The following is a 15,038-nucleotide window of genomic DNA, read 5'->3' on the forward strand; positions in this document are numbered from 1 at the left end:
TTCATCCATGTGATAACATTATTTTATATCCTAACATTTCTGCTGTGTCGGGGTATGAGCGGGTCTCTGGGGACTTTATGGACTCAACAATTGTTCATTGAGTTTTAGACCCATGACACAGAGAAGGCTCAGTGTTTTCATGCATCCCAGAATCCCCCTCTTTCATGTTTGTAGCCACACCCACAGCTCTGTAAACGCAAGCTAATTACCCAGCATCAAGTGACCATAAAAAAACAGTTAGCCATAACCAAAATTGCTATAAATACTCATCTATGGGATGAGAAAAAGTAAAGAAAGGAAGATGGAGAATCAAAAAGAAGGAAGAGGACAGTTTCTGCAAAAATAGATGAGAAAATGAAAGGACAAAAGGTAAAAGTAGATTTAGCACAACGGCTAAGACATCTGCAAGGAAGCCATTTGCACAAAACAGAAACAGCCAAACATCTTTTTTTTTTTTCTTTTTTCCCAGAAGCATAATTTAACCAATCGATGCCTGGATTTCTTTTCATCAATGGAAAAGAAACACTTTTGTTACCACTTTCAGGTACTTAATTAAGGTGATTTCTGGAACCAAGGGTTTGATGCATATTTGCATCAATAGGACGTAAGGAGTGTCAAACTCCAGGCCTCAGGAGCCAATATCCTGCTGTTTACTGGGATCAGTTCTGCCAGTTTGTAGGAAAACATGTAGGACACCGGCCCTCGAGGGCTGAAGTTTAGCACTCCTAATTAGTGGACAGAAACCTTTTCTTTAGTTTTGGCCAGCCAGTCATCCATCTCCACTGACCAGACTTAACACCAAACTTTCTTCAACTTTGTGCAGTGAAAATCCTGTTTTCCTATAAAATCCTATTTGCTGACCATCCATGGTCTACTTCCAGTTGACCAGTATCTGTTCTTAGGGCTGTCTGTGTGGTACACTTCTTAATTAAACACAATTTCCTGCTTCTTTTCTGCTTTGTTGCATTCTATTTTCATGCATTTGCCTCCTTTCGGCTCCCGTATTTTGTAACAGCCCTCGTCTGCACACGTGCAGCTGACTACTCAAGTAATTGAAGGTTTGATAGCCTTCTGGAAAGACCAGAGAGCAGTAATCAAATTTGCTAGAAATGAAAACATGCATTAGCATCTGGAACAAGACAGAATGGGCAGACTTTGGCAATGCTTTTGAGATGATAAAAATCCAGATTTTTCTATATTTTTGGATAAGTTTGGATCTAGAAAAGCAACAACTACATTACCCACAATGCACCCAAAAGATTAAAGATATCACACTTTGAAGCAAATTGTTTCAACCTTTATTAAACATAGCTTGCAAGAGATAAATATTACAAAGATATTTCCTTGAAAATTAGCTTATTTTTTTTAATCAATGCATAATTGTCAATCAACTGGCAGTATTCAAACAGCATTATTTTTCTTATAACTTTTTTTTAACTTTTGAAGATACTTTAATATCAAGTATGTGCAAAAGGTCAGGACTGATGTAAGCAAAAAAATTAAGCTCTGCTTGATTCAATTTTTCTCAGATCTTTTGTTTTCAACACGTTGAAGAATTTGAAAAGCCTGGGTTTGCACTTAATTATTTCCCTGCATCAGCAGCAACAATTAAAAGAAGATAAAGCTGGACGGTACAGGAGCAACTACTGTGGTATGCTGGTGTCAGCAGGGACACTGATCACTGATTCCTCTCTTTTACTGACTGGACAAAGCTTGTCGCTGAAGAAACACTGGAAAAAAAGAAACATCTATGCTCTTTGTGAGGACAAAGAAAATTAAAATGAGTTCATTTAAAATTCCTGATATATATTTTTTTAAAAATCTCTGTCCATTTATTAGTTATTGATGGATGAAGACACACAAACATTGGAGAAATGCCGTGTCAGTCCAGGATGATCCTCGGATTAAGCCGCCGTGAAAACGTCCTCAGTGATCATTGTCCTGCAAACTTCAGTCCAAAATGAAGCAAATGCACTGAGCAGGACCAGGAAAAAAGGGGGCGGGGATAGTCCCCAAACATTTTGCACATTTGTTACACAGTAATACACAGTGATCACAAAACAAAATGACAAGCTTCACAATATTCATGGCTTTTTGTTTGCTTTTCTACACAATGTACAACCATTTAAGTTCTTTTTTTTGTTTTCAGGATACAGGAGGAAAAAAAAAGAGAATGCTTCTGTACAATAAGTCATTATTACTTCAAACCTAGCAAATATCGTGTCATTTATTTCATAGTTTAAACATTTAGTTGTTTAACAGAAACAGAAAGAACTGAACTGAGCCATCGGAATAAAAGTGACGTCTGAGATCTAAAAACTTGAAAAAGGATCTTGGTTTTAAAAACTGCTGTGTGTGGGTGAAATCTGCAGACAGCTGACAGACAGGAGCGTCCTCTTCCCATGCAACCCTGCCGTGCACGTGTGCGACCAGCAGGCTTCGATTGTGGCGCTAGGGAGTCAAATTTACCCGGAATACTGCATCGCTGAAATAAACTTACACCGCTTTCATGACCCATTCAACAAAACGCTGCTGCTTTCGGGGCTGACGGATGTGCACAGGGGGCAGCCCTCCACCACAGCTCCCCCCTGTGGACAGGAGGACTGACTGCAGATTAGCCTCTCGGTAGGGGCCGTGGCAAACAAATGCAGACATTTGAAATTTTCTGTTAATGAGAGGTAATGCAGCTTAAAAAAAAAAAAGTGTCAAACTGAGAATCGATGTTTTGCAGAACAAGAGTTCCTCTGAGGACATGGAAACCTCGGATACCACACGTGTGAAGAAACTACGTGATATACTGTCCTGTGGACGAACTTTTGATAAAGAGCAGAGGAATAAAGAGCTGCTAACTGCACGCTAAAGCAAAAAGGAGTTGTTTATTGCATCACATTCAGCCTCTGCTGCTTTAAAACCCATTAACACATCACGTTGCTTCAGAACCAGAGAGGAAAAGGATTTTTAAAAATGGAGAAGTGTTGGTCAGGAATGTAGCTTAAACTAGTTAAGACTCAATGCTGGGAGATGTTTAAATCTAAGAAAATGATTTGAAACTTTTCATCTTTTTTTTTCTGTTTTATAGAACAAGTCACGAGCATCGTGAATTGACTTCATTTTCCTTGTAGTGATGACATGCTGATGGGGACAGAAAATAAAATAAAAAAGGAAGAGTCATCAGTTTTTACAAAAGACTAGGTGAAGATGGGTGTTTCTGGTTCTGAAGCACGAGTCGGGACTCATCTAGCCTAAAAGTGTAAACCTCTTCCACGCGAATGCAGAGACTTGGCGATGGAGCGTGACTCTTAATCTGGTCTGCTCCAGATTTCTGATGCTACCCTGTTTTCAGGAGCGAGAGGCGAGAAACGCAGCTGAAACTGTCTGATTGTTGCTGACAACTTTTCTTTGGCAACTGTTTGGTCACATCGTTCACATTATCAGCCCACTCCTACGCTCGTTTCTCTGATCTGGAGGAGGGCAGGGGTTGTAAGTGCTAGAGGGAGGAGTCTCTTGTGTTCTGCAGCTTTTCCAAACCAAATCGGACAAAGAATGAGTGAAAAACAGGGGAAGGTAGCCACGCTGCTTGGTCTAAACTGTCAGAAAGGAGCGGCGAGTCTGCTTTGTGTTTTGACACGAAACTTCAACCCACACCAAACACTAGGAAAGAAAAATTGAAATGACACGATCCCCCCAGCTTGACGGCTCACCCTGCTTTGACGTTCTCCCGTCCAGCTGCCACATTTAAACCCGACAGTCACTCCAACCCACACTCATAAAACCAGCATGAAATCATTCATGTAAAATAAAAACAAATTCAGCCTCTTTGCCTTTTACAATATTCATCTGGCCTCACTCACTTTCAGCTTTAACATTCATTTCTTCTTCTCTGTAACAAAAAAATTTCCCATTGGAAACATGAAAAGTGCTCCTCTGGAGTGAGGCAACTTGTGTGCAGACGTGTGCACACAATGATTGATCCGCGTCTCTCCCAAACATTATCCTTCGTTCTCGGAACCAGAATCTCAGCAGTTTCCTTCTGTTGATTATTATCGTCTCCAGCGGCGGGAAACCTCTCAGGTACGCCGCCAAGTTCAGTCAGAGACGGCATTTTTAAACAATAAAAAAAATGGAAAAAAAAGTGTCGGACCTTGGGCCAAATCAAAAAACAAAGGAGGCATTGAAGAGCTGACAACATCTGTATCCAGATCCACGTTCATCCCGGCTGCAGCCTCGGTAACTGAAGGTGACGTGATACAAAAAAAAAAAAAAAAAAGCTGCTGATGAAGAGCTGTGGGACACGTGGCGTCCTCTGAACACACCGTTGTTCTGGTCAGCGTCCTCCACCTCAACAGCTAGTGTCAAACTTTTTAAAACCGCAGAGGTCTTAAACGTCATGTTGCATAGCAACCAGAGTGCACCCTGTTAATTTTTTTTAAGTGTGTGTGTGTGTGCGTGTGTGGGCATTAGTCTAAATTTGGAGCTGAGAAAAAAAGTAAAAGATCGACACAGCGAAGTCAGACGCAGAGAGGTGAAGCCAACACAGGAAAGAAATGGGTCACGCCGACTGGAGCAAACATGGCCGCCGCAGGGTTCGGGGAGGGGAGGGGAGGGGGGAGTGCCACCACCAGTGACAACCGAAGAAAAGTACATAATAAGATCGAAGAACGAGTAAGATGCTTTGATAGGTGTCCAACTGGGCAGGTTCTGATGGGTCAGCTGAGAGTAGGCACAAGGACAGGCACTGCATGCGATGGGGGAGTGGTGAAATGGAAACAACGGGTGATCTGGGAACGCTTCCGAACACGGCACGTGGGTAAACTGCAGAGCCCGGGGGGGGTCAAGGTAGGGTGGGGGTGGTGGGGCGCTGAGCTCATTTCTGTCCGCTGATGGACTGCGATATGGACCGAGGCGGGATCATGTCCAACAGGTACTCCCTCTGTCGGTCTGCTAAGCTGGATGTCTTATGGGCTCCCACGGCGGCAGGATTCAGGTAGGCAATATTTAACCCTGAGGAGCAAACACACAACAGCTGCTGAGGAAGGTTGAAGTTAGTGAAAAAGATTCATTCACAGTTTCTCACTTGAATTTCTCTTCAAATTCATAGAACTTCAGGAAACTAAAATTGCTTGTAGTGGGAAAGAATTTGGATTGGGCCTTAGTGATGGAAGCTTCTTTTTGACATATTTTCTTTCAAGCGGTGTAACGATTAATCGACCTAATTGATTAATGATTTATAATCATACAATCCAACCAGATCAATCTGTCTGAGTCAAGGTGTTAATCAAATTGATCTCTATTGTTAAATCTTTTCAAAATAAAATAAATTGATTCACCTGCACTAGGGGTGTAGGGAGAAATTGGTCTGGTGATATATCATTATATTTTGCTTGGCGATTCTTGTACTGATTTAAAATGGCAACATGACGATATTTGATTAGTTATTTATGTTTATTTAAAAGCACCATGTATATGAGATAGAGTTGCAGTGCTTAAAGGGTACCCAAACCATAAATCAATTTTTTTGGCTGTTTTTTTTTTTAACCTTTATTTAACCAGGGGAGTCCTGTTGAGATTAAAAATCTCTTTTTCAAAGGAGCCCTGTTGACTCTATAAATTGGGCTTTAAATTCCTGACAATTGGTCCTCAAAATGTTTGGACAATTTACAAATAAAGTCGTTTAATTCTAAAAATAATGGTCTAAAACCACCAGTGTGCTGAAGTGGGGTATTACAGTTGAAATTTGTGATTGGTCAAACCATGACGTTCCATGACATTTCAGGACTCCCACGTCAAGACCTACAGCTCCAGTAATGGTGACAGTTACACTCCTGTTCCCCAATCCCAACCCTCTGATGGGATGCTAAAATTTCAGCTGTGGGTGGTGTCAGCGTCCAACTTACTAGTTTGGTTACACTTCAAAGCTGTGATCATTAAATAAAATTAATTTAACAATTTGATTACAACACAAGATATAAATCATACTCTTAAAAAAAAAGTTTAAAATTGTTCTGGTACAGTGTTGGGATGATACGTATCGTATCATGACACAGGTATAGGAATACGTACCGTACCACCAGACTCTTGCTAATACACACCCCTAACCTGCACTGGTCAGCAGGTATTCATCTCGGGGTCACACTGGTTACATTTTTGGCTAAAGATGTCCTGGATCCATTTTATATCAGTATCAAATATCGACTACGTATTTGTAAACCACAAAATATGATAGGAGTCGTTTTTAAAACGAACCGTTACACTCCTTACATTTGCTTTCTTTTAATTTTTTGTGCTGCTTAAAAGTGGAAACGCTAACTCTCAGTTTAGCACTTCTTCTGCTCGCTGGCAGAAGCGTGTACCTGGGATGTTGTAGATCTGGCGGCGGCTGTCGTGCAACAGTCTGCTGCTGCCGCCGGTGCTGCCACAGTGCTTGCCACCAGTCATTCCCATGAGGCTGCTGGCCACTGACAGCTGGGAGGCCTGGGCGAAGTTGGACAGGACGCCTCTTGCAGAGTTTGACAGACCTCGCTGGAGGGAGGCTTGAGGCTGAGGAGCCTGGGATGGAAGAAATCTAAAGTTAGTTTTGTTTATCGCTTGAACTTTGAACTAATTACAGAAAAAAAAGAAAAACTCAAAGACCTGATCAACTGGTTCCCTTTTCATGAAAAACAACAGGCACTTTCCTGTTTCCAAATCAAGAATTTCAAGTCTTTAATTATGTTGTTAGCTAATCCTGTTAGCTGTGTGCACACCCACATGTTACCACTGGAAAAAAAACATTAGGAGCAGTTTTGATGTGATCACTTCCTGTCTCTGCATTTGAGCTGAGGCTCCTTCTGGAAAGTGTAGTCACAAATGACATTTAGGGTTAGTGGGCGTGTCCTGTGGTTGGGAGTCAGTGGGTTAAACAGATGTAGTCAGCTAAGTGAAGATTGACTGGAAAGAAGGGCCTTGTGGGAGAGAAGATAAAGGGATTGAGGCTGGAGGAATCTGCTAGCTTTTCAAAATAAAAGTCAAGTGCAGATGAGTCAGCCCAGAGCTTTGGGTAAACTCCTCATGATCTCATCGAAATACACCTGAATTTATAGACACAGCATTTAAAGACCCACTTTGCATTTTTAAAATGTTCTTGTGGCATTTTTCTCATGATGGAGGACATATATAAAGAAATAGATCAAAGGATGATCAGAGTGGGACTTTAAACATCTGCTTGTCTTCATTTGTGCTGTTGCTATGATGCTTGGTGTTTATGACATGTCCTGTATTAGGAGGAGATGTCATAGCAGATCTGTGTTTGGTGCAAACTGTCATTTATACCTGAATGGTGTGGACACAGCTGTGATCACACGGTTGCTTACCTGTCGGAGGGCGTGCTGTCGGATCATGGTGTCCGCCTTAGAGACGTTAGAACCAGCGGACGCGGTGCTCGGAGAAAGGGCCGTTTGCTGCTGAAGTCTCTGTTCGATTTCCTGACATGAAAACACATCCACATTCAGCGTTTCGTGCTTTCGGATCCAAGATTGAAAATGTTTGACTAAATCCTGATCCAGCCCTGACCTGCTCCTGCTGCAGGGCCTTCACAAAGGCGTTCTTCAGCCGGTTGGTGTGCTCTGCCTTCAAAGCCTTCTTCTGGTTGGATGTCATGCACTGCTCGCAGAGGATTCGCCCGCTCTTCTCTTGCTTCCAGTGGGGAGTGAAGTCAGTTCGGCATTGGGCGCAGAAGAAGGGCTCCATACGAGCCAGCGCGCCTCGGAGTTTACCTGCAGACGACACCCAGCAACGCTCAGGGGATGTCACCGTGAGTGGACTCGTCGTACAATCTTCCTTTGCTTACCCTGACTGTCCAGCACGCTCTGCACCACCTCCTCCAGGCCCACCATGTAGATGAACTCGCTGTTGGCAGCAGAGGGCAGGAAGTGGAGGAGCGGCGCCGGAGGTTTGGGGGGAGGGATCTCCAGCAAGGTCTTCTCCAGCTGCTTCCTGAGGGCCAGCTTGGCTGCTGCCTGGCTGCTGGCCTGGTCGGCCATGGAGCCCACCCCCGCGCCAGCGGCGGCGGACAGGGTGGACGGGCTGACGGCAGAAGCTCCGCCCAGGCCTCCCGTCACGCTGCCCCCTGCTGCTGCCGCCTGCATGTGGGCCAGGTTCATGTACATGGCACTGGAGCCAGAGTGCTGCGAGGCTGCCACCTGCTGGCTGGCCTGGAGAAAAACAGATTCAGAGGCAAAATTGGTGAATTCTTGAGCATCACTGGCACAGGGTTAAGATAAGAAAAAAAAAAAAAGAATGCCTGCTTGTAAATTGTTGTACTATTTTCTACCCATCTAACATAGGCTACCTACTTTTTGAGGAGACGCAACTGAAGTATAAAATCAGGAATTCTACACAGTTTCCTGTGAATGTGGGACCATTTCAACGCGAAGATGATTCATCTGAATAACAAAAACAACTGAACAAACAGTAGTTTTATTTTGGTAAATACCTGCTGGTAACTGACGGCGCTGGGCATGGTGCCGGAACCAGAACGGGACATGCCTAGTTTGGAGGAAACTCTTTGTCCCTGCAGGTGAGAGGGGTTGGGGGCGATCACTCGCTGGGACATCAGCATGGAAGGCAGGCTGGTATTTGCTGACCGGATGACTGTATGACCCTAAAAACAACAAAATGAAACCAAGAAAAAAAAAAAAAAACAGGTTTACAAGCTGTTTTGTATTTGTCCCCTAAGCACATTAAAAGTTGCAGTTTACCCACTCTGAAAATGAAATAAAAAATGGAAATTGCTCTTAAAGGATAACACAGGAGCTCCGTACGTCATTTAGATATGATGTTTAACCTTTGACCTCTCTACCTTACTCCTATTTTTAGGGAGGAAGGCGTGTACCTGTTTTCTTATGAAGGTCTGTTTGATTAATAAAAACAGCTTATTTACATATAGGGGGAATTAAAGTTTTTTTTAATGAAATCATAACATTCCGGACTTTTCAGCATGCTCTCATCCTATTTCATTACTCAGTTAGCATGTTATCAATTCACCTTAACAAAAACAAAAATACGCATCAGACCTGCTACAGATTGCTTTTTTCTTTCTGAAAGTTCTATTAAATATTCTTGCCTGTTTAATAAAACTGATAGGTGCTAAACCTCTTTGTTGAGGCTGCAAAATCCAACTCTAATCTTCAGTCAGAAGTGTAGGCTCTTATTTGTGATAGATAATAAAAAAAAGTTTAAACTTACGAGAATCTGTTCATATAATATGTTGAGCCAAAGATGGACTGGACTCCAAATACAGTGTTTATATGTTAAAATACAAATTAGCAATGAAGGTTTAGGGAGGTGCTCTATATCGACCCCTGTACCAACACTGGCCTTCTAATGAATGCTTTTTTTAAAGATCTGTTGTCAGGCTTTTAACTTTTAAAAGCTGTCTGATCAATATTTGTTAGAATCACTTGACTCAATTTAGAGAACTGAAAATGCTTGAACTGAACTATTTTGCTTGATGTGGATGATTGCTGCTTTTTAACAAGTCCTGATCTTTGTTTAACAAAGAATTTCTTTACATTTCTAAATTACATTTTTTTTCTTTTAATTTGACATATTTTATGACGTTTTCTGTTGCATGTTTTGTGTGTAAACATCCTTCCTTACAACCTCATGAGCTACCACAAAAGCAACTTTGTTCAACTTTATTACACTTTAACTCCATATAATATAAGGTAATAACTAATCGACTATTAAATTAGTCGTCCACTATTGTAATAGTCGATTAGTCGATTAATCGTGGTTAATATGAATGATATTTTAAAAGAAAATTCTGCATGTCCACACAGACCTGTGCAGTACGGAGGTTCTGGGGCTCGGGGTTGTGGAGGCCTGGCCTTACAGGCAGTTTCCCCAAACTGGTGGAGCTGTTGATAGGAGGAGGCTGGACTGATGAGGTGGAGCTCTGTACCACTGACACCTGTGTGGAAGCAGTTAGAAATGCCACATAAGAGAAAAAAACATAAAACGGTGCAGAATAGTTATGACACTTCTCTAGCTTATTAAAATACCTTGAAAATACATGTCTTGAGAGATCTTGATTTAATATTTTTGCTTCTATAGTAAAATGCTCTTTGTATCTTTATAAAAGTAATCATACTCAAGAGGCATGTTGCAGTATAAAGAAACAGCATTAGTGATACAATGTGCAGCACGTGGGAGCAGGACTGACTGGAACCAGCAGGAGGCGACAGAGATCTGATTTGAGACAGTCATTCTGTGGTTTGTGCTGCGTTCAGAAGGTGTGTCACAACATTGCAGTTGGTGGGGCTGGTGTGAGTGCTGCTGTTTAAGCAGGAAGTGTGTGCAGCAGCTCAGCGCTGCCTGCAGATTTTGTGGGGGGTGGGGGCACTCACCTTCTGCACCACATTCTCCTTTTGCATCTGGCTCTGCCTGAGCTTCTTGAGGAGCACGAGGCGGGCCTCCTCCAGACGCAGCTCCTCCCTCAGAGCTTTGATCATCTGCTGCCTCTCCTCTCCCGTCTTCCCCTGCAACACGGCGACAACGAGCATTTAGAGCGGCAAACCTAACGAGCTTTAAATCTACAGAACACCGTGAAACACGGAGGAGGTTTGGTCATGGTCTGGGGTGCTTTTAGAAAGCTTACAAACTTCTTCTGACAGAATAATGATCAGTAATCCTTATTGAATTTTTTTCATCAACTAAAGGGCGTTCTACAATTTAGTCTTTAGTTGTGTTCAACCTTGAAAATGTCCAGGTTGGTGTGGTGTGCACGCTCATCGGGCCTCGGTGTGGTTCTAGGACTGGACGCTTCGTTGTCGGAGAGGACGATGACGTCTGGAGATGGAGTTTGTCTTTCTGCATCCGCCTCGCTGTATTAAACAAAGCATTTGTAAGTATTTTGAGAAAACTTCCGTAAACATTTAAAGCTGTGAAGAACGTACCATCTCCTCCCGGCACTCATGTCCACCGGCTCGTCCAGAATGTTCTCCTTCCCGGTTTTACTGGATCCCACATGAGCGCTGTGGCCTCCGAACCGCAGGCTGCCATTGAGCTTCTCCTCGTACACGGCGCTCATCAGGCTCTGGTGGTGGATGGTGCTGGCGACAGAGCCGTTCCCGTCTCCCAGAGTCACCGGGACCTCCAGGGCCGCCAGGTCCGCCAAGTCTTTGCGTTTGAGCAGTGCCAGCATCTTGAGGCGCTCCATGGCCTCATGACCGTCCATTTTCAAGCGCTTGGCCAGCGCCTCGTCGCGCTCGCTGGGCGATTCTAGTCCTCGCTTTAACAGGTTTAGTCTAAGCGCCTCCTCAGACATCCGCTCCATTCTGAGGAAAAGCCAGGGAGGACAGGAGTAAATAAAACAATCACAAAATGTAAATGAACATTAAAATGATGTTTCTCCATGATCATAAAAGTATGTTTTGAAAAAGTCTTGCATACTTCTGACATTAATAAAGTAACCTAATATTAATTCAGAAGATGATGTTATATGCTTTGTATAATAACATGGCATTACCAACAGAAGCAAGAATGAACAGAGACACAAACTCAATCATCCAGAACTTTTGGAGCAGTTTTTATGGACTTCAGTAGGACTACAGTAAGAAAAGTTAGTCAAATTGTAAGCTGAGTTTTTATTATTATTATTAAAAAAGAAAGACATTTAAATGATGCGACAACGAAAATCAAATATCTAGAAGCAACCCCTAAGCTTATCTTAGAGTTGTAGAAGAATCCAATTTACTCATGACATTAATCTGTCTTCAAAAAAGGGAAACTATAAACTTGGAAGACATTTTTAAAGCTATTTCCGCAAAACTATGGACTAATTAAGGACTCACTCGGGTAAAATTTGTGTTGTTGGTGTTTTTAACATGTTCTTTGTAGCATTTTTTTTCACAATATATAAAAAAGAATTGCTTCAAAATAAAAAAAATACAAATTGTTGTGAATCAAGAGGAGACAAAAAGCAGTTTGAGAAAGAGTGTATTGGTGCTGTAGACCAGGGGTCCCCAAACTACGGCCCGTGCTTAAATGCGTATGTGCCCCTTGTTTTGTCCCAGTTTATTATTTTACAATCTATATTTATCTACCACCACAAATTACCCAGAATGCAAAAATCTGGCTACAAAATACTTGACTTCAAAAATCATTTCAGGAAAAAAAAACACAAAAAAACTTTATTCTTATGACCCAAAAGCTAAAAGAAAGTGCACAAAAATTAGTGTAACAACCCCAACCATTGATCAGGTGAAGTGCATTATGGGAATCAACTCAGTAATTAGATTGTGGGGGTTCTGCTGCTGTTCTAAACTCAACGCTTTATAACGTTTTTACCCATCATTTGTGCAGCTTTTTGTGTTGACAGATTTTGTGTTATGAGTGTGTTTGAAAACAGCACCATGAGTGTGGGCTGGCTGTGAGGGAGCCACACATAAAATATTGTTCAAATGATAAACTAGTCTTTTTCATGAGCTTTAATCCTGTTTAATACCACATAATGTTGCTGCAGACGGCATGAGGGAGCGTCTGCACATGGCTCGCACCTGTCATGAGAAAAGACTGAACTTGCGTGCCAATTTCTGAGTTCTTAAGAGAATGTGGTGAAAATATTGTGGCTCAGAAGTCCTCGCACGACTTTTACAATACATTAAAAAACATTATATTCCAACACCAACTCCAAAAATATGACCATACATCCACACAAAAGCCTAAATTATAATTCCGGGTAGCCATTTCCATTATAATTGACACAATAATATGAGTTAACAAACAACGTTTACTAAGTTAAACTAATTTTTAACATTAGAACAATGTTCACAGAAATGTGAGGCTAAAATCTTCTCCTGAAAATATAGAAACAAGGCACTGAAACAACCAAACGTATAAATTAAATAGAATTCTTCTAAAATAATCATCAGTATTTTGGAGAGCAGCAGCGGAAATTCAGTTTCATGTTTCAGCGAATCGGCCAATTGGCAGGCTTTGTGTCAATAACATGGCAACACAGGAAGAGGATTAAGCTGTAATGGAGAGCCTGGAGAGAGCAATGTTCAAGTGAGACAAATTTTATGGAAATCGTCTGAGGTGGAGGAGCACTTTACTCTTAAGCAGCCGTTAAAAAAAATGTCACCTTCTGAGCATCTGAGGTAAAAATTAAAACACGCCAAAGCCGCTCTGGAAAAGAGTTTTAGTGTCATTTTACTGCTTTAAGGCTCCGCTGTGTGTGAAATGTGTTTTGACCTAACAAGAATAAGCTATTTTTTGGATACTTACAAAATAAAATATATATTATGCAATAAAACTGATAAATGACAAATTTGAGTGGCGATCTTATTCATTTTTTCATTATTTTACTGGTAAAATCACATGTACTCATAATCTGATAGTGTTTCCTACATATTTTTGTAAAGTTAGCTATGAGCATTAAAATATATTTTACACTTCAAAATAAACTTACAGAATAAAAATGTGAAATGCTCAACATGCAGAAGATTGTGATTTTCTTTCTGAAAATGTTCATTTTAATTACAAATCCTTAATAAAATAAAGCAATTTTACACAAGATTAAACACAGTTACAAGGAGTATAAAATTGATTTTCTAAAACATGAGATTTTGTTGCCATACATTTAAACTGTGCTAAACTTTAATATCTAATCTAAGATATCATGAATTGTATTTTCGTGGAGCTTCATTCCAAACAGCAAAGAGATGGTCAGAATCATTTAAACAAATAAAAGGTCACTTTTTTCAGTTTGTGTTTGAATCAGAAAAACTGCATCAAAGATAACAAAAATTAAACAAAACATACATCTCGGGCAGTTTTTATCTTTTTCGCTTGTGCCGTTTTGCAAGAACTTACACATTATCAGCAGCACTGGAAGATAAGAGAAACCTAAAATATAAGAAGATTTTTTTTTTTAAATCAACAAATTATTTAATTGGTTAATTAAGAATAAAAAACAATTTGATCATCAAAATAATCCTCATTTCCAGACCTTTCTTTTACTTAAACCACACAATATCTTTCATTACAGCTCCTAATCTGAACAGAAGTAATTTGGCTGCTAAAAACTGATTTTTAACATCTATATTTGCAGAATTTTATCAAATGTCACCAAAACAAAACACAAGACAGTTAGGTTTTTTCTTTCTATAATGTAGATTTGTAGTTCCCTACAGTTGGTTATAGCCGCCCCACAAAAGCCCTGTAACCACCGTTTTGGCTCTAAGCCACTCCGGTAAAAATATCCTAAACACGCCGCTGCCTCTCCAGCCGCAACCCTCAGCAGCAGTGCAGCTGCAGCGCCGTCTCAGCAGAGGAGCCTTCACCTCCTGTTGCTTGAAGAAAAAAAAAAAAAAACAGGAGCAGCTCCTGAAAAAATCTCTGCCAAGCCTCCACCTTTAACGAGCCACATAGCTGTGATGTGAATGGCGCCGCCGGACCAATCGGAGGCGGCCTGCTGCTTTGTGTCACCCCCCCCTCCCCTCCTGCTCGCCCGGGCGGCTGCCAGCTTTTTACATAACGTGAAGGCAGTTACAGTCTCCATCACACACATTTGTTTCCACCACCCACACTTCCAACCCCGCACTCCGCTTTGTGCTCCCGTACCCTCGCCCCGGCCCGCCATTTTTAGCCCTGAAAGGTAAACACTTAACTCTGAGGGAGTCAAGATGGAGAGTGAACTGAAATCAGCTAATCTGGCTGAATGAACGAAGGGACGGCTGCTCCACGGTTCAGTCTGCCATGATTATTGAACTAAAGGAAGTTATAGGACAGTTACATGGCTAATTCTAATACTCACATAGTGTAAATTTTAAAAAAAGTGCCAAAATAACTCCTTAATGCAAAAATAGACATTAAACTATACCAAACATAAAAAACTTAAAGCACAAATGACAGATAGCCTGAAAAAAATGTAAACAAAAAAGAAGCCTAAAATAGCAAAAAATCCTGAATATACAAAAAACAAAAGGAATGAAACAAAACATGTAATTATTGTCATTTTTTTGGTTTAAGTCCATGCATTTTTTAAATAATTTACA

At 41.2% G+C, this 15,038-nt stretch overlaps 1 protein-coding gene and 1 long non-coding RNA gene across 2 annotated transcripts in view; one reads left to right on the forward strand and one right to left on the reverse strand.

The window, feature by feature from the left end:
* Positions 1–1,275: 1,275 nt before the first annotated feature.
* Positions 1,276–15,038, reverse strand: part of gatad2b (GATA zinc finger domain containing 2B) — a 23,464-nt gene continuing 9,701 nt past the window's right edge. The window contains exons 2-11 of the mRNA XM_024298815.2: positions 10,935–11,315; positions 10,733–10,862; positions 10,386–10,517; positions 9,821–9,949; positions 8,471–8,638; positions 7,826–8,189; positions 7,549–7,751; positions 7,350–7,460; positions 6,351–6,546; positions 1,276–5,001 (exon numbers count right to left, since the gene is read on the reverse strand). Coding sequence (XP_024154583.1) covers positions 4,865–5,001; positions 6,351–6,546; positions 7,350–7,460; positions 7,549–7,751; positions 7,826–8,189; positions 8,471–8,638; positions 9,821–9,949; positions 10,386–10,517; positions 10,733–10,862; positions 10,935–11,314 — 1,950 coding nt within the window. The 5' untranslated portion in view covers position 11,315 and the 3' untranslated portion in view covers positions 1,276–4,864. The remainder of the gene's footprint in view (positions 5,002–6,350; positions 6,547–7,349; positions 7,461–7,548; positions 7,752–7,825; positions 8,190–8,470; positions 8,639–9,820; positions 9,950–10,385; positions 10,518–10,732; positions 10,863–10,934; positions 11,316–15,038) is intronic.
* On the forward strand, positions 4,852–8,678 carry LOC118599327. Its single transcript, XR_004948633.1, has 2 exons — positions 4,852–4,984; positions 7,564–8,678. It is a non-coding gene; the product is annotated as an uncharacterized LOC118599327 (long non-coding RNA).

The sequence above is a fragment of the Oryzias melastigma genome, linkage group LG11, assembly GCF_002922805.2.
Source record: "Oryzias melastigma strain HK-1 linkage group LG11, ASM292280v2, whole genome shotgun sequence".
NCBI classification, from domain to species: domain Eukaryota; kingdom Metazoa; phylum Chordata; class Actinopteri; order Beloniformes; family Adrianichthyidae; genus Oryzias; species Oryzias melastigma.